The 17,676-nt window shown below is 43.2% G+C and overlaps 1 protein-coding gene across 5 annotated transcripts in view; it reads right to left on the reverse strand.

Annotated features, from left to right (window-relative positions):
• Positions 1-17,676, reverse strand: part of FERMT2 (FERM domain containing kindlin 2) — an 86,204-nt gene that overhangs the window by 29,350 nt on the left and 39,178 nt on the right. For all 5 annotated transcript variants that reach the window (XM_083436456.1, XM_083436455.1, XM_083436454.1 and 2 more), the window contains exon 4: positions 10,308-10,442. In XM_083436456.1, the coding sequence (XP_083292582.1) occupies positions 10,308-10,442 (135 nt within the window). The remainder of the gene's footprint in view (positions 1-10,307; positions 10,443-17,676) is intronic.

A 17,676-nucleotide genomic window follows, 5' to 3' on the forward strand; every position in this document is an offset into this window, starting at 1 on the left:
ACAATCTCTTTGTGGTGAGCTTCTTATAACCGCTTGCTATACATGTGTTGCAAGGCTCATTCTTCAGAGTTTTAGAATATTTGCCATTATTCTGTGTTAAATTTAAAAGCCTGGTTTAAGCCTCCTTTATGCAGCGACCCACCTCCTGCTATTAGGGAGATCAATAAAAGTACCGCATTTTTCGCTCTATAGGACGCATCCGACCATAGGACGCACCTAGTTTTAGAGGGGGAGAACAAGAAAAATTCTCTCCCTCTCTGCGCAGCGCCTCTTCAGCGAAGCGGCAGGAGAAACGGAGCCCCTTCCATTTCTCCTCCTGCTTCGCTGAAGGGGCGCTGCGGAGAGGGAAAGCTGCACAGCGCCTCTCCAGCGAAGCGAAGCCAAGAGAGCAAGAGGGATCGGTGCGCACCGATCCCTCTTGCTCTCCTGTCGGAGGCTTCATGTTGCTTTCACTGAAGCCATGGAGCCTGCATTCGCTCCATAAGACGCACACACATTTCCCCTTAATTTTTGGAGGGGGGGAAAGTGTGTCTTATAGAGCGAAATATACGGTATGCACCTTAGGATAGGGGTAGGCAGAAGGTAGATTGTGATACTTCTTCTACAAGGTGGGAGTGAGAAATTTTGCCTCTTGAGACCCTTAAGGGTTGGAATTCTCTAAGTTCATTTTGCTCCCACTCAACAGAACTGAAAGCTTCACTAGACTTTCGCTAGAGTTTGCTTGGATAGTCTAGTCCAACACTAACATTAACATTAAACCTTCCTTAAATAAAGAAAATGATTCTGTTTGCAGTAGAGGATCCAGGGTCTTATTAACAGCAGAAGTAGAAATTCAAAGAGCTGGCTTCCCATGTGCATCATTAAGATGGTGCTGCCACTGCTCCAATCAGTTTAAATCTAAATCCGGTGTCCGGATTAGCTTCTGATCATTTGGAAATTTTGCAACTCCAGTCTATTGTTTTTTAAAGGAACTTGTACTATACACTCTCAACAAGCAGAACTTGAGTCAAGATTAGCCCCCAAAGAGCCAATTTTGTGCCAAAAGTATTTAATAGGACAGAAACAGCAGGGGGAAATATTCTCTCTCTCTCTCTCAACAGAATATTTTACTAATTTGTAGTAAAATAACACCAATCAATTCCAACAAAACCTGTAGATTATTTAAATCTTATATTAATCACATATAAAAAGTAAAGTCAAGCAAGGGCACTGTCTAATACTGAATCACTGGAAGCGTCTTCGAAGTCTCAGCTACAGTGGTGCCCCGCAAGACGAATGCCTCGCAAGACGGAAAACCCGCAAGACGAAAGGGTTTTCCGTTTGCAGAGGCGCTTCGCAAGACGAATTTCCCTATGGGCTTGCTTCGCAAGACGAAAATTGACGAAAATTTTTGAGTTTTTTCCCCGCTCCAAAACCCCTTTTTCTGAAGCGCTATGCTGCTAAAAGCCTTTTAGCAGCAAAACTGCTAATCCCTTAAGCCTTAAAAAGCCGTTTTTAGCCCTTAAACTGCCAATAGCACTAATAGCGCTACTCCGCTAATGGGCTTGCTTCGCAAGACGAAAAAACCGCAAGACGAAAAGACTCGCGGAATGGATTCTTTTCATCTTGCGAGGCACCACTGTATCTGTGGTGTGGTTTCTCCATAAGTAAACTTGAGTGGCTGGAGATCTTATATTAACATAATTTCTATAGACATAGTTGAGATATAGGGGCATACCTTACCAATATGGCCATGCTTAGTTTGACCTCTAACAACCCTTCTGTGTTGTGTAAGGGGCTCAGAAACACCCGCTCTCACACCCAACACCTGGTGGCCTTGTAACATATACGTTTCTGTAAAGAGCTGCAAACCGCGAAGCCACCTCTGGCTTGATCTAAAAGAACCCCAAAATATATTTCGAATATGAGAGCAGCAGTGGCTGAGGACTTAAGTTCAGTATTTGTTCAGCTGTGGAGTAAATAGGCAGCAGCAGCAGGGGTGGATTTTAAGAAGCAATGAACAGCCGAAACTGAATTTAACTACCACTAGAAGAACACACTAGTGTAGGTGTGTGGAAAGCCTTTGCTGAACTACAACTCCCATCACCCCTGGCTATTAGCCATGTATGCTGGGGTTGCTGGGAGTTGTAATTTAGCAGCACCTGGACAGCCAAAATCCCACACCCACCTGGAACAATGTTTCCTCTGAAGCATAGTTCTCATTCACTGCTGCAAATCTAATAACATATAAGGATTGTAAACTATTTTTTCTAACAATACTGTGAGGAAAGTCGCCATTACTTTTATTTTACAGATGGAGAATACAAGCTGGGAGTGGGAGAGACTTGTTCAGCTTATAGACACCAGAGGTGAGGAATCTCATGCCTTGGGCGCAGAATACAGCCCTCCAAGCCTCTCTAGATAGACCCTGGACTCTCCCCCTAGAATCACTGGTCCACACCCTCTGAGTGTTTCACCTGGTTGGATTCTATGAAAGGGCTTTGAGCTTAGTTCCGTTGCGTTACTGAAAAAAAAATCCTAGGCTTAGAATGGGCTGCTATTTAATTCTACATATGTTTGGCACTTGTCTGTGTTTTATAGAGCTTTGGATTTTAGTGAACACACACACACACGCCATCCCTGCCTTAGGACGAAACTGTATAAGAATTTTAAATTGGAACATAAATTGCTCTATTACAGCACGAAGAGGGTTTTTATGCAGAACACATAAGTACGTAAGAATAGCCTGCTGGATCAGGCCAGTGGCCCATTTATTCCAGCACCCGGTTCTCACAATAACCAATCATATGCCTGTGGGATCTCACAAGGAGGCTCCGAGCAAAGCAGCCCTCTTCCAGTAACGGGCATTCAGAAGCAAGGCTGTCTCCAACTGTGGAGGCAGAGAATAGCTATCCTGGCTAGTAGCCATTGAGATCCCTCTCCTCCATGAATTTGTGCCCTCCTCTTTTAAAGGGTGGTGGTCATCACCGCCTCCTAGACGAGTGAGTTCTGCAGTTTGACTATGTGCTGCGTGAAAAAGCCCTTTCTTAGATCTGTCCTAAGTCTTCCAGTAACTTACAGCTTCTCTGAATGTCCACAAGTTCTACTGTTATGAGAGGAGAACATCTTTTCTCTATTCCTTTTCTCCACGCCACACATTCTTTTATAAGCTTCTATCATGTTGCCTCGTACTAAAAACCCAGGCAAAGGCCTGTAGCCTGGAACAGGTGTGTGACAGCACTGGAGCCTGAACGACGACGACAACTGGAATCCAACCGCCACCGAGAAAGGCTGCTGGGATTCTAAGGAAGCCAGCTGCTTCTGCGCAACCATCCTGCAGCTCACACAGGAGTCAATTCACTGTGCAACTGATTATTCCAATCTGCATTTATTTCAAGGAAGGCTGTAAAGAAGCAGTGCTTAATAGCTTGCGGCTGCAAAATGAGGTGCCTATGCACAAAAACCCACCTCCCAGGTATTCCATTTCTTCTTCCCATTTTTGCTTCAGAAATGTTCCCACTTGGAAATTAAGAGGCATTCCTCCTTGACAAATTGTTTTTCTAAAAAAACTACAATGCTATCAATGTACACTACACTTTCTAGAGTAAAAAAAAAAGGTAAACAAAACAAAATAGAACAGTCTTTGTCAAAACGAGTCTTTCAAAAGCAGGCAAGTTAAGACAGACATGAGAGCAAATGCAATCACAAGCTACTTGAAACCAACAGAGGTTCTTCCGTATCCTTTTTCTCTTGCAGCTTTTAAAGCAATGCCCTTAACACTTTAGCACTTTGCGCTTGCTGCTACCGCATTTCATTTGGTGGCAATTCTACGTCCTTTATTAACCATTTGGAGAATTAGACCCCCATCTGCACAAGACAGTCATACCTTGGGTTTCAAATGCTTCAGGTTGCGCGTTTTCAGTTTGCGCGCCGCGCCGAACCCAGAAATACTGGGACAGGTTACTTCTGGGTTTCGGCACTCGCGCATGTGCAGAAATACTAAATCACGCTTTGCGCATAAGCGCCGAATCGCGATCCATGCATGTGCAGACGCGACGCTGCGGGTTACGAACGTGCCTCCCGCACGGATCACTTTCACAACCCGAGCGTCCATTGTACATCTAAAATTGTGTCACACAACTTTAAACAAAGAGTCCTGCGAGCTGCATCTTGTTACAGGTCTGAGAGTGCTTAGGAGCCCCCTATTCCCATCAGAGAGCTACAATTCTTGGAGTTCCCCTGGAAGAAGAATTTATAACCCACTCTTGAGAACTGTAGCTCTAAGAGGCAAATGGATTCTCCTTACACAAATTTGTGATTCTGCTTTAAAAGTATAGTGCCTAGGGGTTCTTAGTTGGTGAAACTGTAGAATCAACAGCATTCCAGAACAGAGGGCTGACCTGCAATTTGAGCAAAAACGGGTCACGGAATCTTGGCTTCCACTTCACTGCAAAGAAGGGATACTGAGAATTTGCAGGGGAGAGCAAATGAGCCACCAACCCCACCACAGCTGCCCTTCGCTAGCAAATCACACTCCCCTGTTCTTCTATCTATGCTCTGCTTTGCAGTGGAAAAGCAACAGCCAGTGAATTTAGAATCACTCAGTAGACTGACATTTAGGGGGGAGGCTTTTTCTTCTACAGGTTTGTCTGGATACATAGGAAAGTCATCCATTTTTCTCTCTTGGGGGGGAAAACTAGACATTGCACTGGAGGTATGTTACCATATCCCAGTGGTTTTAACTCTCTCTCTTAAATCTGAAGCTGCTACAATCAGGAAGTGAGGGAAGTAAGGAGAGACTCGCTGCTTAAAAAACCTTCCCTCCTCCAGCCATTTTCCTCACTCAAAAGTTTCTCCCCACAGACCTAACTTATTTTCCACCAACATGGGAAAAGTTACTCCTTTCTCTTCTCCTGAGTAGAAAAGCAGCTGGGGTTACATGTATGCAATTCCGGACAGAAATACAACCTTCTCTCCTCTGGTTAGGTATCCTACAGTCCTGACAGTGGCCTCACACAATGCTTTCATTTAACAATGCTGGGAGACTTGTTTTCCTTTGTTTTCTGTATGATATCTAGTTTGGCCTTTAATGACACTTTGCATAGCAGGTCTCATGCTGAACTCAACTGTGTTTGTCATGACACTTAGCCAAGTGCCACAATCTCTATCTCTCTCTCTCTCCTCCCTATTAATGGATTTTGTTTTTTGTTTTTTAAAATTTTGCTTCTCTCTCATATTTTGAGCAAAGGCACTCTTTACAAAGCAACTAACCAATTTATTTACAATTCTGGGTTTTGTGGAGGAATGCCAAGGGCAGGAGAGGACAGACTACAAAGCAGGATTGCTAAATTGCTCCCTTCAGTTTATCTGATCTTTGAAGCACTGTGATAAAAGAAAACAAAAAAGCCACAATGGTGAAGAGGGGAGGGGAGGTGAGCCAGGGTGTGATCCTTGGAGAGCAATATCCTCCCAAGGACTGAAGACCTAGTGTTGAGAAATCCTGACACCCCCCCCCCTTATCATTAAGCAGGTCAAAGAATCCAAGCCATTAGCAACAGAAGCAGGAAAACAAACACACACAGACACACAGCGCAAGTCAGAAAACAAAATTCATAACATCTGAACTTTCACATTTTAAGATAGGGATGGACAACATTCTCCAGAATTCTTGTGTGGTCTGCAGAGACATGGCCAGAACCCAAGATTCATTCTGATGTTTAAGTAATTTTATAGAGTTCCCATTAATTGAAATCATTTTTTTTCAACTCTTACAAAAATAATGATTTCTTTCCATGATCAGGATTTCCCCCTCTCCCAGGAATGACCCATATCCTACCCCCCACAGTTGAGGGTTGTCGTCTACATAACATCTCTATCCCAAAGTTAAGTGCAAAGTCTCCAGCCACTAAATAATTCAAACCAAAACAGTTATGCAATTCAGTAAGCTGCATGAAACCCAAATGTACGAATGAATACGCAGCACACACATGGATGCCCCTGGTCACAGTGCATTTCTGACCTGATAGCCAGTCGTGAAAAAGTAGCTCCCTCTCTGTTACCAACTGTGGCGCGTAGGGAATTGGGACTGCGTGGGATTTCATTCTAGATCAACAACTCATTTTAATGAAGTCATGGCAGGTAAAAGTTCGTGGCCTTAAACTGGGTTGCAGTGGGCGGCAAGAAGGTATGTAACTGGCAAGAATGTATTTGTTATTCATTCTAATAAGCAACAGCGAAGAATGCGACTGGCGGGCTTGTGGCTTAATGCCAAGGGCCAAATTACTACCTTTAAATGAACTGTGTATGAATACGAGTGTATATTAAATCCTCAGGCTAACAAGGTGTGGAAGAAGGGAGTGCTGCAAAGGTAAGTTGTAGCAAACCATTCATTATCCCCCGCCAAATCTTTAATGTTTCCCAGAATCCAATTCTAAGACTTGCTGTAACGTATGTGGAGTGGAATGTACCGTTGTCTACGGCATGGCAACTTAACAAAACATCATGTCCCTGAACCAAAATTATGTGGCATGAGCAGATTTTTAAAAAGTAATCCACAGTGCACTGCTGCAAAAGGAACTGAATCTTACATAATGCCTTGGGGTGTGCAACAAGTTGACATTCTCCTATCTGCATAGCAACTGTGAGCAGGTGTTGCGCTTGCGCATTTGCCCCCTGTTCTTCCGCACAACCCTGGCATGATTACTGCATGCAGAACACCTCCTCATCCCTTGCCCACAGGTGGGGGTGGTGAAAAATCAGCCTAGGACTGATTAGAAGGTTGGCGGTTCAAATCCCCGCAATGGGGTGAGCTCCTGTTGCTCGGTTGTTTGCATTAGGGGATGTTCTGAAGTAGAGGACCTTATGCATTATATTTTGCACTGTCCGTTATATAATGATGCAAGAAAAAGATTTTTGGTACCTATAATGACAGGGTCCCCTGGCCAGAACCCCCTTGATATGATGTTGTATCTCCTTGCAGACACAGATAAGTATGTGACCTGGCGGGTAGCACTTTTTGCAACCGCGGCTAGGAAAATTAGAGCAAATTATATAGCCAAGGTAGCCATTAACTGTAAAGGAGATGAATTTATTTGATCCTATCTATCTACCTCAGGCTATGCTCTATCTTTGTCACCAAACTCTGAGTATAAATTGCACACTGTATTAATTGATATTGTTTTTAACATTAGTGACCATGTGAAGATTTTAGCTTATGAATTTTATTGTTTAATGTTTTTATTTCTACATTGGGGTACTTTTATAGCTTTGTTTAGAGTACGTAATGTTTTAATAATATAAATGTTTTAAGTCTTTTTTTACCAATTCAGTATATTTTCTTTTAATTGTCAAATAATTCTGTGTACATTGCGGCAGCCTTTGGCTATGTGCAATAAAACTGACTGACTGACTGACTGACTGACTGAGTGCCGCAACCCCAGAGTCGGCCACGACTGGACCTAATGGTCAGGGGTCCCTTTACCTTTACCTTTACTAGTGAGGGACTCAAGCATGTTTTACTCACATGGCTCGCTTCCTCCATGAATTTGCCTAATGCTTGAAAAAATAATAATTTAAAAACAGAACAAAACCCACTGCTGCTCACCACCAGGTTTCCAGTCAGGCAATCTTCCATCCAGAAATTGGAACAGCTGTGATGGGAGATCATGGATGAGGTGATACCCAGAGCTGCAGCTCCGTGGGACAAGATTTGCACACAGGAAATAGTTCAGCCTCCAGGTTGACTGCACTGACTGGTAGTGGCTCTCTAAGGTTTCAGACAGGGACATTCCTAGCCTGCTGGGGATTGTACCTGGGACCTTCTGAATGCAAAGCACATGCTCTACAGCTGAGGTACAGCCCTTCCCTATGGAGAATACTATATACAGAAATAGGTTTTAAAAACCAAGGAGAGAACCAATCATTCTAAACAATGATGTCTAAACAATCAATAGCCAGTTTTAATTACACTGGTAACCTACTCAATGGACTTGAGGCAGGTAAGAGCAATTCTAGATTAACAGGTAGGGTTGGTTTGGTTTTTTTTACTTGTCTAATAGTAAAAATGTGCACAGGGGAACGTGAGGAAAATGAAGCAAGAGGGGGAGGACATGAAAGGAGAACTTTTCAGAAAGAAAACAAACTAATCACTGTTCTAATAGACTAGTTTTGCAATTCCCCTTCCAAAGCACTCCCATTCTCTCAAAATAGGGTGAATTTCAGGAAACTATGCAAGGCATATGTTTTAAATTCTCACAACAGCATGTAGGGACTGAATCTCTTGTAATTTTAAGAATTTTTTTAGTTTTAATTATTTCTTGGAAGGATCAATGCACGCTGGAAAGCTCTATGATGCTATCTTTAATTATGTATGCACGCTCAGAAGCATGGGGACAAAGGAAGAATATCGAGATGTAAAAACCTAATTGTGGTTGGTGACACAATGGCAGGAGTCTGTCCTATTGATTTCTGACTTCCTAGCAAGCATGCGGAGCCTTACTCACTTGAAGATGATCCTGCAGTAAAACAGCAACCACGAGTAAGTTTGACTTGAAGTCATTCACAGGGACATGACACCTCTAGCTGCCCCTTAAGATGAGGAGTCTGGCATTTTAAATGGAGCCAGACAGGAAAGATGTTTCAGGCATTAAGTTACTACTTGTGTTTACATCAGTAAAATGATCTGTTAGACATTTCTCCACAGGGGTTCCTTGGGACTGGCCCCAGCATGCCCTCTTCACACCTCCGAGTGTCTGATGTCAGTACTTCCTGCTGCCAACTAAGAAGGGAGTGCTGGTCCTCAAGCCAGCACACACTGCCTCACAATTAAAATTAGATGGTAGCTTTTGGCAGGACAGAAGGCTCCAGAAGAACCAATTCCTCATGGGGTTGCTTATAGCAGGTGCACCCATGACCCTAGCAGTCACTCTGCTGGAAACTGGTAAGACACAATTACTGCACCAACACACCCCTATGACACTGGCTGCCTATAAAGCAGTATATTAAACTTAACCTAGTGTTAAATTTGAAGTTTAGTGTTGGTATTCAAGGCCCTGAAAGGTACATGTCCTAGCTACAATTCAGACTTCCTCCAAGAATCTCAATCTGACCAAACCCCACCCCCACGTTGACGGATCCCAGCGTTGCATCTGAAAGCTTTTTAGAACAGAGCAGTTTTCAGTGCGGAATTTGTTCCTTCCAGATGTCAGTGTTTTGTCAGAGGCCTTTCAAACATGAGGAAGACTGCAGAGAATCCACTGCATGTTTCTCATTAGGGCATTCTTTCCTTTTCCCACGTATCTGGTTTGGAAATTTATTTTTAAAAGCAGAGTACTATACAATTTTAATGATAAAATAACTATTGTCCCCCTTTAAAAATATTTCAAACACGTTTTGTTATTGCAGTTTTGCATTTTAATGCTAAACACCCAGGGCTCCATTTGGTGGCTGGGATATAGGCAAACATCACTACTATTTTTTGTCAGTATCACCATCACCCACACTACGTGGGTGTTCAGAATGTCACATCCATACAACAGGGCTGTTCAATCCAGGGCTATTCTCAAAATATCTGCAATGCCTGGAAACGTCCCATCGTCTTCAAATTCACAACTTCCATTCAGAAGCACCCTATCCAACTCTATAAACAAGCCAAGTCATAGCTTGTATGTAGGAAGAATCCATTATCAGACAGCCAGCAAAGAACATAGGGCTACTTTTTAATATATCTGCAGGCCGTGCTATTAAACCAACAAATACAGATAAAAACAAAAGTTTTTAAGCTTCCCATTATCCACTGGCAGGTGAAAGGAGAACTACTACTGCTTCTTATTACAGAAAACAGTTCGCACTTCTATTGACACAAAGCTAAGTTATTATCCACTGTACTGGGTGCAGAAATGATGAGCAGGTGTGTGGGGGGGGGGGGGGAAATCTGGGAACATACAAAGACATGTCCCCAGATTTGACGCTGCACCTAATGGACTGTTACCCATGAGCAAGGCCAAATGGCTCAGTGAGTCAGGCACAATATTCAGATTAGCAGTTGTCACAGTGCCACTGTCTTAATTGTGGAACAGGGTGAGTCTCATTACCAAGCAGCATACAGCTCCCCAATGAATTCTGTAGATTTTAGCTGCAAGGCCATCAAGAGATTAGGTGTGACTGTGCATCTTTCCATTTAGCACCTGCTCCAGTTTCAGTTCTAAACTTTCTCTTCCTTAACATTCCCACCCACCCAGTGACATGTTTACATCGCCCGCCATACTTCTCTCCTTCCCCAACCTCTTTATTATTCCTCTTGTTCCTCTAAAGCAAAATATAGGCTCCACCTGATCCAGGGGTGATTAATGGTCCTTCCAGCTCAAGTGTCTCATCTTCATACTGGTCATCCAGTTTTTTCTTTTTCTTCTTTGTGGGGTCTCTGGGCTTCCTCAAAAGGGAGAGTTCCTCTGGATGTCTGATGTCTAGGAAAGAAGAATAGGAGATGATGGTTTAATCCTTGCAAGCGAACAGGATTGCTGTGTACCTCAGCAGCTGTTTGAAACATTTGTAAAAACTTTAAAGCAAACCTGAACCACTTCATACTCTACACAAAATCAGGTAGGGACACACAAGCGTGTGTGTGTGTGTTGTTATGCCACTTCAATACATAGCCAACACCTACACACCAACAGGTCATACAAACTGCATATGGTTTTGAGAACAGTTCTCACCAGGAATTCCAGAACCTCAGCTGAAAAGACATCTGCCCCCAGAGGAATTCTGACCCACCACGAACAGTGGGGAGTTGATTTGATTTGGTTCTCTTAGTTGCAGTATTATAGCATCTTTCAGATATATTTACACAGGGAGCCATGCTCCAAAATCCTTGAGTACAACACTGGTTAGCTTAGCCTACCCTCCCTCTTTATTACCAAACAAGGCAATTTGTATAACACCCTTGTTTATTTTAATCTTATGCAATATTTGTTTTTGAGTTTTTTGTTGAATCAGATAAAAACTGCAACACCAGTTAAATCAGTGGTTCTTAACCTTTTTTTTGAGTCACTGGCCCCTTTCATAGAATCAAAGAATTGTAAATAGCATTTTCTGCACCCAGTTCACAAACCCCCTGAAGCCCATCCAAGGATGCTAAAGGGGTCCGAGGATCGCAGGGTGAGAACCCCTGAATTAAATGATGTACACTGAGCTTCTAGTTTTCCATTCAATAGTAAGTCTAGAATGCTTTTACATTCTAGACAGGCAGTAGTGTTTGTTGCAGCAAAACTAAATAGTCTTAATGGATTTATTACAGCATAAGCTTTCATGGATGACAAGAGCTCTAATCCCCTCCTATGTTGTTTACAGTCGTGATTTATTGTTTTATTGATACTGTAAGCCACCCGAAGAACTTTGTCACTGGATGGCATGCAAATATTGTAAATAAATAAGAACTACTCCACAGAAGCTTTTGCCACAATAAATCTGTTAGGCTTAAGTATGCCGTGACACTTTGTTTTTGCTAGTTTTAATGCATCTCAGAAGGGATTTGAAAAAGGAATCCAGCATCCCACTGGCAACAGGAGAGAAAGGAGAAGAGCTGTTTGGCTTTCTACTTATTCTGTTTTTTGTTTTGAAAGAAGTGCCAGCTACCTGCCAGAGGCACAATTAATTTGGAGTATGTCCATCTGGAACAGTTTCACCTGAGCTTTCCATCAAGACATTTTTTTAAACTCCACCTCCGAGTCTCCCTCCACAAATCCACTTCTTCAGAGCAAGTGTTTTATGAACAACATAGCCTGATTTTCCACTGAACTTTAAAGTCCTTTGCAACTCTATTATTGTCCCTTTCATTAATTACTAAGCTACATGACCTTCATTCTATTGGTCTCCTTCCCTCCAGCCCCAGAACAACTAGTCACTTCTATGAATGAAGAAAGATAGATAATTACACACACACACACACACACACACACACACACATATCATATACTAATGGCATTAAATAATTGTTGAATAGTAATAATATGTTCCACATGCTTGCTACTACACCTTGTTTTGGTGTGGGAAAATGCAAACAGAGTTTATACTTTCTCCCAGGACCTATAATACAAATGCTATTAAATACATCTGGTCAAGTATTTTATGATTCACTTACTCCAAGTGTCAAGTGTTTTGTAACAAAAACAAAGGCCACACTTTTAGCAGAATCCTCCAGCAATTAGTATTATTTCTCTTGAGGTTCGTAACTAGATTATTTTTTAATTTTACACCTGCAGGGGTTACTTATTAAAAAGAAGCAGAAACAAAAAACTGAATGTTGTAGCAAGCAGAGTCACCCAACTGTTAATAAGCTTGCTCAAACCTTGAGGGAGTTGGGGTGAGATAATACCCAGGGATGCATTCTCATGGCATCTGCAGAAGTAATTAAATCTGCTTGATTTTCAGTGTAGTTACATCTCATAGCAAATTATTTTCCCATCAGTTGAACTTTTCCACAAATTTTAAAAAAGGATGTTCCATTACACAAGGTTTTGAGGGCAGCGCCAATCTTGCACCTCCCCCACCCTGGAAATGCAAATCTCACATTGCACAAAACCAGCCTTTGTGCAAATGCACCACAAGTGAAAGTATTATGACTTTTAGAAGACATCTGAAGGCAGCCCTGTTTAGAGAAGTTTTTAACGTTTGATTTTTTCTTTTGCCTATTATTATTATTATTATTATTATTCTGTTGGGAGCCACCCAGGGTGGCTGGGGAAGCCCAGTCAGATGGGCGGGGTAGAAATAAATTATTATTATTATTATTATTATTATTATTATTATTATTATTAGGAAGAGGGTATCTCTTGAAAATATGTAGCCTCTCACACACGGTACAGTTAGATATACAGTATATGCACACAAGAACATTTTCTGGAGTCATCAGCATTTTGGGTAGTGAACTAAGTTCTTCGCTTCTTAGGAACATAGGAATTTGGACCATCACCCTATTCACACAGTGGCCAACCAGATACCTATGGGAAGGCTGCAAGCAGGGCTTCAGTAAAACAGCATCTTCCACCACTTGTGAGTTTCGGCAACTGGCATACACAGGAACGCTACCTTTGAGAATGGAAAGGTATCTGAAGAAGTGTGCGTGCACACAAAAGCTTATACCCAGAACAAAATTAAGTTGGTCTCTAAGGTGCTACTGTGCATTCATTCATTCAGAGAATGGAGAGAGAAACAGCCCTTGCGGCTAGCAGCCATGGATAGCATTACCCTCCATGAATACGTTTATGAGAGATGAGGAGAAACTTAGAATCATAGAGTTGGAAGAGACCCCAAGGGCCATCGAGTCCAACCCCCTGCCAAGCAGGAAACACCATCAGAGCACTCCTGACATATGGTTGTCAAGCCTCTGCTTAAAGACCTCCAAAGACTCCACCACACTCCGTGGCAGCAAATTCCACTGTCGAACAGCTCTTACTGTCAGGAAGTTCTTCCTAATGTTTAGGTGGAATCTTCTTTCTTGTAGTTTGGATCCATTGCTCCGTGTCCGCTTCTCTGGAGCAGCAGAAAACAACCTTTCTCCCTCCTCTATATGACTTCTCTCTATCTACTTTCTTCACACCACCACATAATCTTATGTATCATTATCGCTCACCGCTTCTAAAAGGCCTGCAGAAACCTTGGTCACTTGGCTGTGCGAGAGGGGTAGATTTGCTCACTTAGTGTAGTAAATATCAAGCGAAAAATGAACTTTTCATCCTCTCCAGCAAGGCTCTAGACCCACGGGCTCCCAACATGGGTTTGAAAGCACGTCAAAGTGCAAGTAGATAAATAGGTACCGTTCCGGTGGGAAGATAAACGGCGTTTCCGTGCGCTGCTCTGGTTCGCCAGAAGCGGCTTAGTCATGCTGGCCACATGACCTGGAAGCTGTACGCCGGCTCCCTCGGCCAATAAAGCGAGATGAGCGCTGCAACCCCAGAGTCGGTCACATCTGGACCTAATGGTCAGGGGTCCCTTTACCTTTACCATTAGGTGGGGAATGGCCCAAAAACAAACAAAAAGGTTGGGAACCACTGCTGTAGACCAACCTTTTCCAACTTAGTGTCCACTTAATGTTTGGGACTACAGTTCCTACAATCTCTGAACAGTTGCCATGCTGGATAGGAGCTGATGTGAGTTGTAGTCCAAAAGAGCTGGAAGGCACGAGGCTAGGGAAGACTGCTTTAGCTTCTAAAGGGTGGGAGTAGGATCTATTCTACTTGCTGTTGCACGCTAATTAGAAACATTTAAGAAAGGCAAGGCTGCGTGAAAACCTCAGGTTTTACTTCAGCGTTTTGAGGAAACGGCTGTATGAAGTTAGTGGTGGTGAGACCTCAAACTGGAGGTGGTGCTGACAGGGAGATTTGAATCCACACATTTACAAAATGTTCCCTGGCCTCTACCAGTAGGGTCACCCTAGTCTAGACTAGGGGTCAGCAAATTTTTTCAGCAGGGGGCTGGACCACTGTCCCTCAGACCTTGTGGGGGGCCGGACTATATTTTTGGAGGATAAATGAAGAAATTCCTATGCCCCACAAATAACCCAGAGATGCATTTTAAATAAAAAGACACATTCTACTATGTAAAAACACGCTGATTCCCAGACTGTGCGCAGGCCGGATTTAGAAGATTGTGCCAGATCTGGCCCCCAGGCCTTAGTTTGCCTACCCATGGTCTAGACCAGCCTTTCTCAACCTGTGGGTCCCCAGATGTTGTTAAACTACAACTCCCATCACCCCTAGCTAGCAAAGCCAGAGCTCAGAGGTGATGGGAGTTGTAGTCCAACAACATCTGGGGACCCACAGGTTGAGAACCGCAGGTCTAGACCAAATTCATGATGTAAGAAAATGCTGCTACGATGAGAGTTAATTGGCAAAGAGACTTAACCTACTTGGGGAAAATGGTGTGTTCCAACTTGCTACTATAGCTCTCGTCATTACAATAAACAGACTTTAAGGGTAGGCAAGTGCTCCTCCAGTCAGTTAATTATATGGAATAGATCCTACTCCCAGCCTTTAGGGTCTACAGCAGCTGTGCTTTTGGCAACCCTCAAGAGGAGGGATTTCTAGAGATGCAGGAGTGATCACAGAGCACCAGGTTTCTCTTGCTGTTCCTATCTGATGTGCAGAAGCCATGATCAGGTGACTCTAATGGAACCTGTGGAAGGAGCAATTGTCCACCGTTTCCCAATCCTACACTCTTACTGTGATCTAGCAGTCACAAGGGCAGTAATATGTATAGGTCACATCTTTAACTGCAGCCACGTTATGTCTGTGCTGTTTTACATAACGATTAGACAAGTGCACAAAATCTTTTACGGTATCAGATGACACTAGTAGAGAGGAACAGCCTAAAAGCTTTTCCACACAATTCTAAGCTCTCTCTCTCTCTGTCAAGAGTGCCATATCAACAGCTTTATTTGCTTGACCTTCTGAAGCTTGGTGCCCATACCTTTGAACTGAGTGCCAGTACAATGGAACAAGGTGGTGTGGTGTGGGGGGAGCCAAGTATCAGTCTTAAAGGATTAACAGCACTTGGATTGCTTATCTGATAACACAACAATAGCTCTTACTCAGTCTTCTACACTACAAAGGCAGGCACACACTGATTTACATTTATATCCTGCTTCCTTATAGGGGGAACCCCTCCTCCTTCTACAGTAAGCCACAGCTTTTCTTTACAAATTATATGCTTAATTATATGGTATCTGAAGAAGCCTGCATGCACACAAAAGCTTATACCAAGAACAAACTTAGTTGGTCTCTAAGGTGCTACTGGACAATTTTTTATATATATTTCGACTGTGTCAGATCAACACATCTACCTATCTGAATCTATATGCTTAACGGTTATTACTATTCAGAGGTCAATTTAGGCAGGTCCACAGGTGGCATCAGATAGCCATTTTTCAAACAGCATTATTTTAGATCACTGTAACCCCTATGTAAAGGAGCACAAATGGCTCAAGCATTATTAGAGAGTTGTTTTAGTAGTGTTAAATGCATTTTTAGTCTTTAAACTTCCTTAAAGACATTTTGTCCTCTGATGTTCACTGAGCTTGTTCATTCATCCGTTCTTCTTACTTTAATGCCATTTAAACATTAGTTCCGTTTGCAATGCCATCTCAACCCAAGCAAAGACGCTGTGGATTAATCCCCTCCATAGTCACACGGTGTTCCCTTGTAATGCTGTGATAAAACGTGTTAGTGCTTGGATATGCTAAGGTGTCCCTTGACTTAGAAGCAGATTTCTGCTTGGTAGAGGTTCTCTACCAGTGAAACCTAGACAGCATCTTAAAAAGCAGAGACATCACCTTGCCAACAAAGGTCTGTATAGTTAAAGCTTTGGTTTTCCCAGTAGTGTTGTATGGAAGTGAGAGCTGGACCATCAAGAAGGCTGATCACCGAAGAATTGATGCTTTTGAATTATGGGGCTGGAGGAGACTCTGGAGAGTCCCATGGACTGCAAGAAGTTCCAACCTATCCATTCTGAAGGAAATCAGCCCTGAGTGCTCACTGGAAGGATAGATCCTGAAGCTGAGGCTCCAAGACTTTGGTGTGTGTGTGTGTGTGTGTGTGTGTGAGAGAGAGAGAGAGAGAGAGAGAGAGAGAGAGAGAGAGAGATGGGGAGCCACTACCAACGTGCATGCTCCATAATTGCTTCCACAAATACTGTACTATCTTAAAAGCCAGCACCCAAGGACTAGGGTGGGAGGCTACCCTGGGAGGGGTGGTGGTGGTATGGGCCTCGTGATACTGATTGACTTGGGTCTGGGGTGGCTGTTGCTAAGGATAAACTGGCAGGGTATGGAGGACGCCTTTGGCAGGGAGAAGCCCAAGTCAATGGATGGGAGGCCACCAACCCTTTGACTGCAGAGATCAGGGAAGGGGAGGCAGTTCTGCTGGCTCCCTGTCCTGCCCCATACAGAGAGTGGAGAGATTCCCTAGCAGCAGGGTATGTTGTCAACCAGCCAGGAATCAAGGCTAAACAGCTGGAGAAGCCCATGGGGCTGATCTTATCACAAAGAACACAGCAGCAGCACCTCCACAAATGGGGAAGACCCATGGCCCTTGGGGAAGCCCATGCCTCCAAGTAAACCAGTCTTGTAGAGAGTCTTGGAAATGAGCAAGCTGAATCTCAACTTTAAAAGCTGGCAGGGGGCCGTGCCAGGAAAGACAAGAAATGCCATGGTGCATCTGGAAGAGCAAAACCTAGGGCCTTCACCTGTCCCAATTACAACAAAACCTGTCTCTTCCATATCGGTCTCTACAGTTGCAGCAGGCGTTGTAACCTTCTAACTGTTTGATTTCACTCTCAAAGGCACATTGTCTCCCAAGACAGAGAGATGCCAGCCAACCACTTATGTTTAAGTACCACGAGAAGTAAAGCATTCAAGGTCTTTCAGTTGAGACAATGATACATATACTGCCATTACCTTGACTTCTGGCTTGCCATACTCATGGGGTAGATTTTATTTATAGTTCATCAGCAGTCAGTAGCTGTTACTATGGGGCAGACAGTGCTTATTTCTAGGGCAGTAAGGCATTCAATTATGATTAAAGTGACAGAATGAGGTTTCCAAGTTGTGGGCTAGAAGCCAAATCAGGCTTCTGAAAGGACAGCTTCTTGGAAAAATCAATCAACTCCTTCACTTGCCTAAGAAAAAGAAAATGTGAAGAATCCCAA

This window comes from Podarcis tiliguerta (genome assembly GCF_965153285.1).
Source record: "Podarcis tiliguerta genome assembly, chromosome: 1".
Taxonomy (NCBI): Eukaryota; Metazoa; Chordata; class Lepidosauria; order Squamata; family Lacertidae; genus Podarcis; species Podarcis tiliguerta.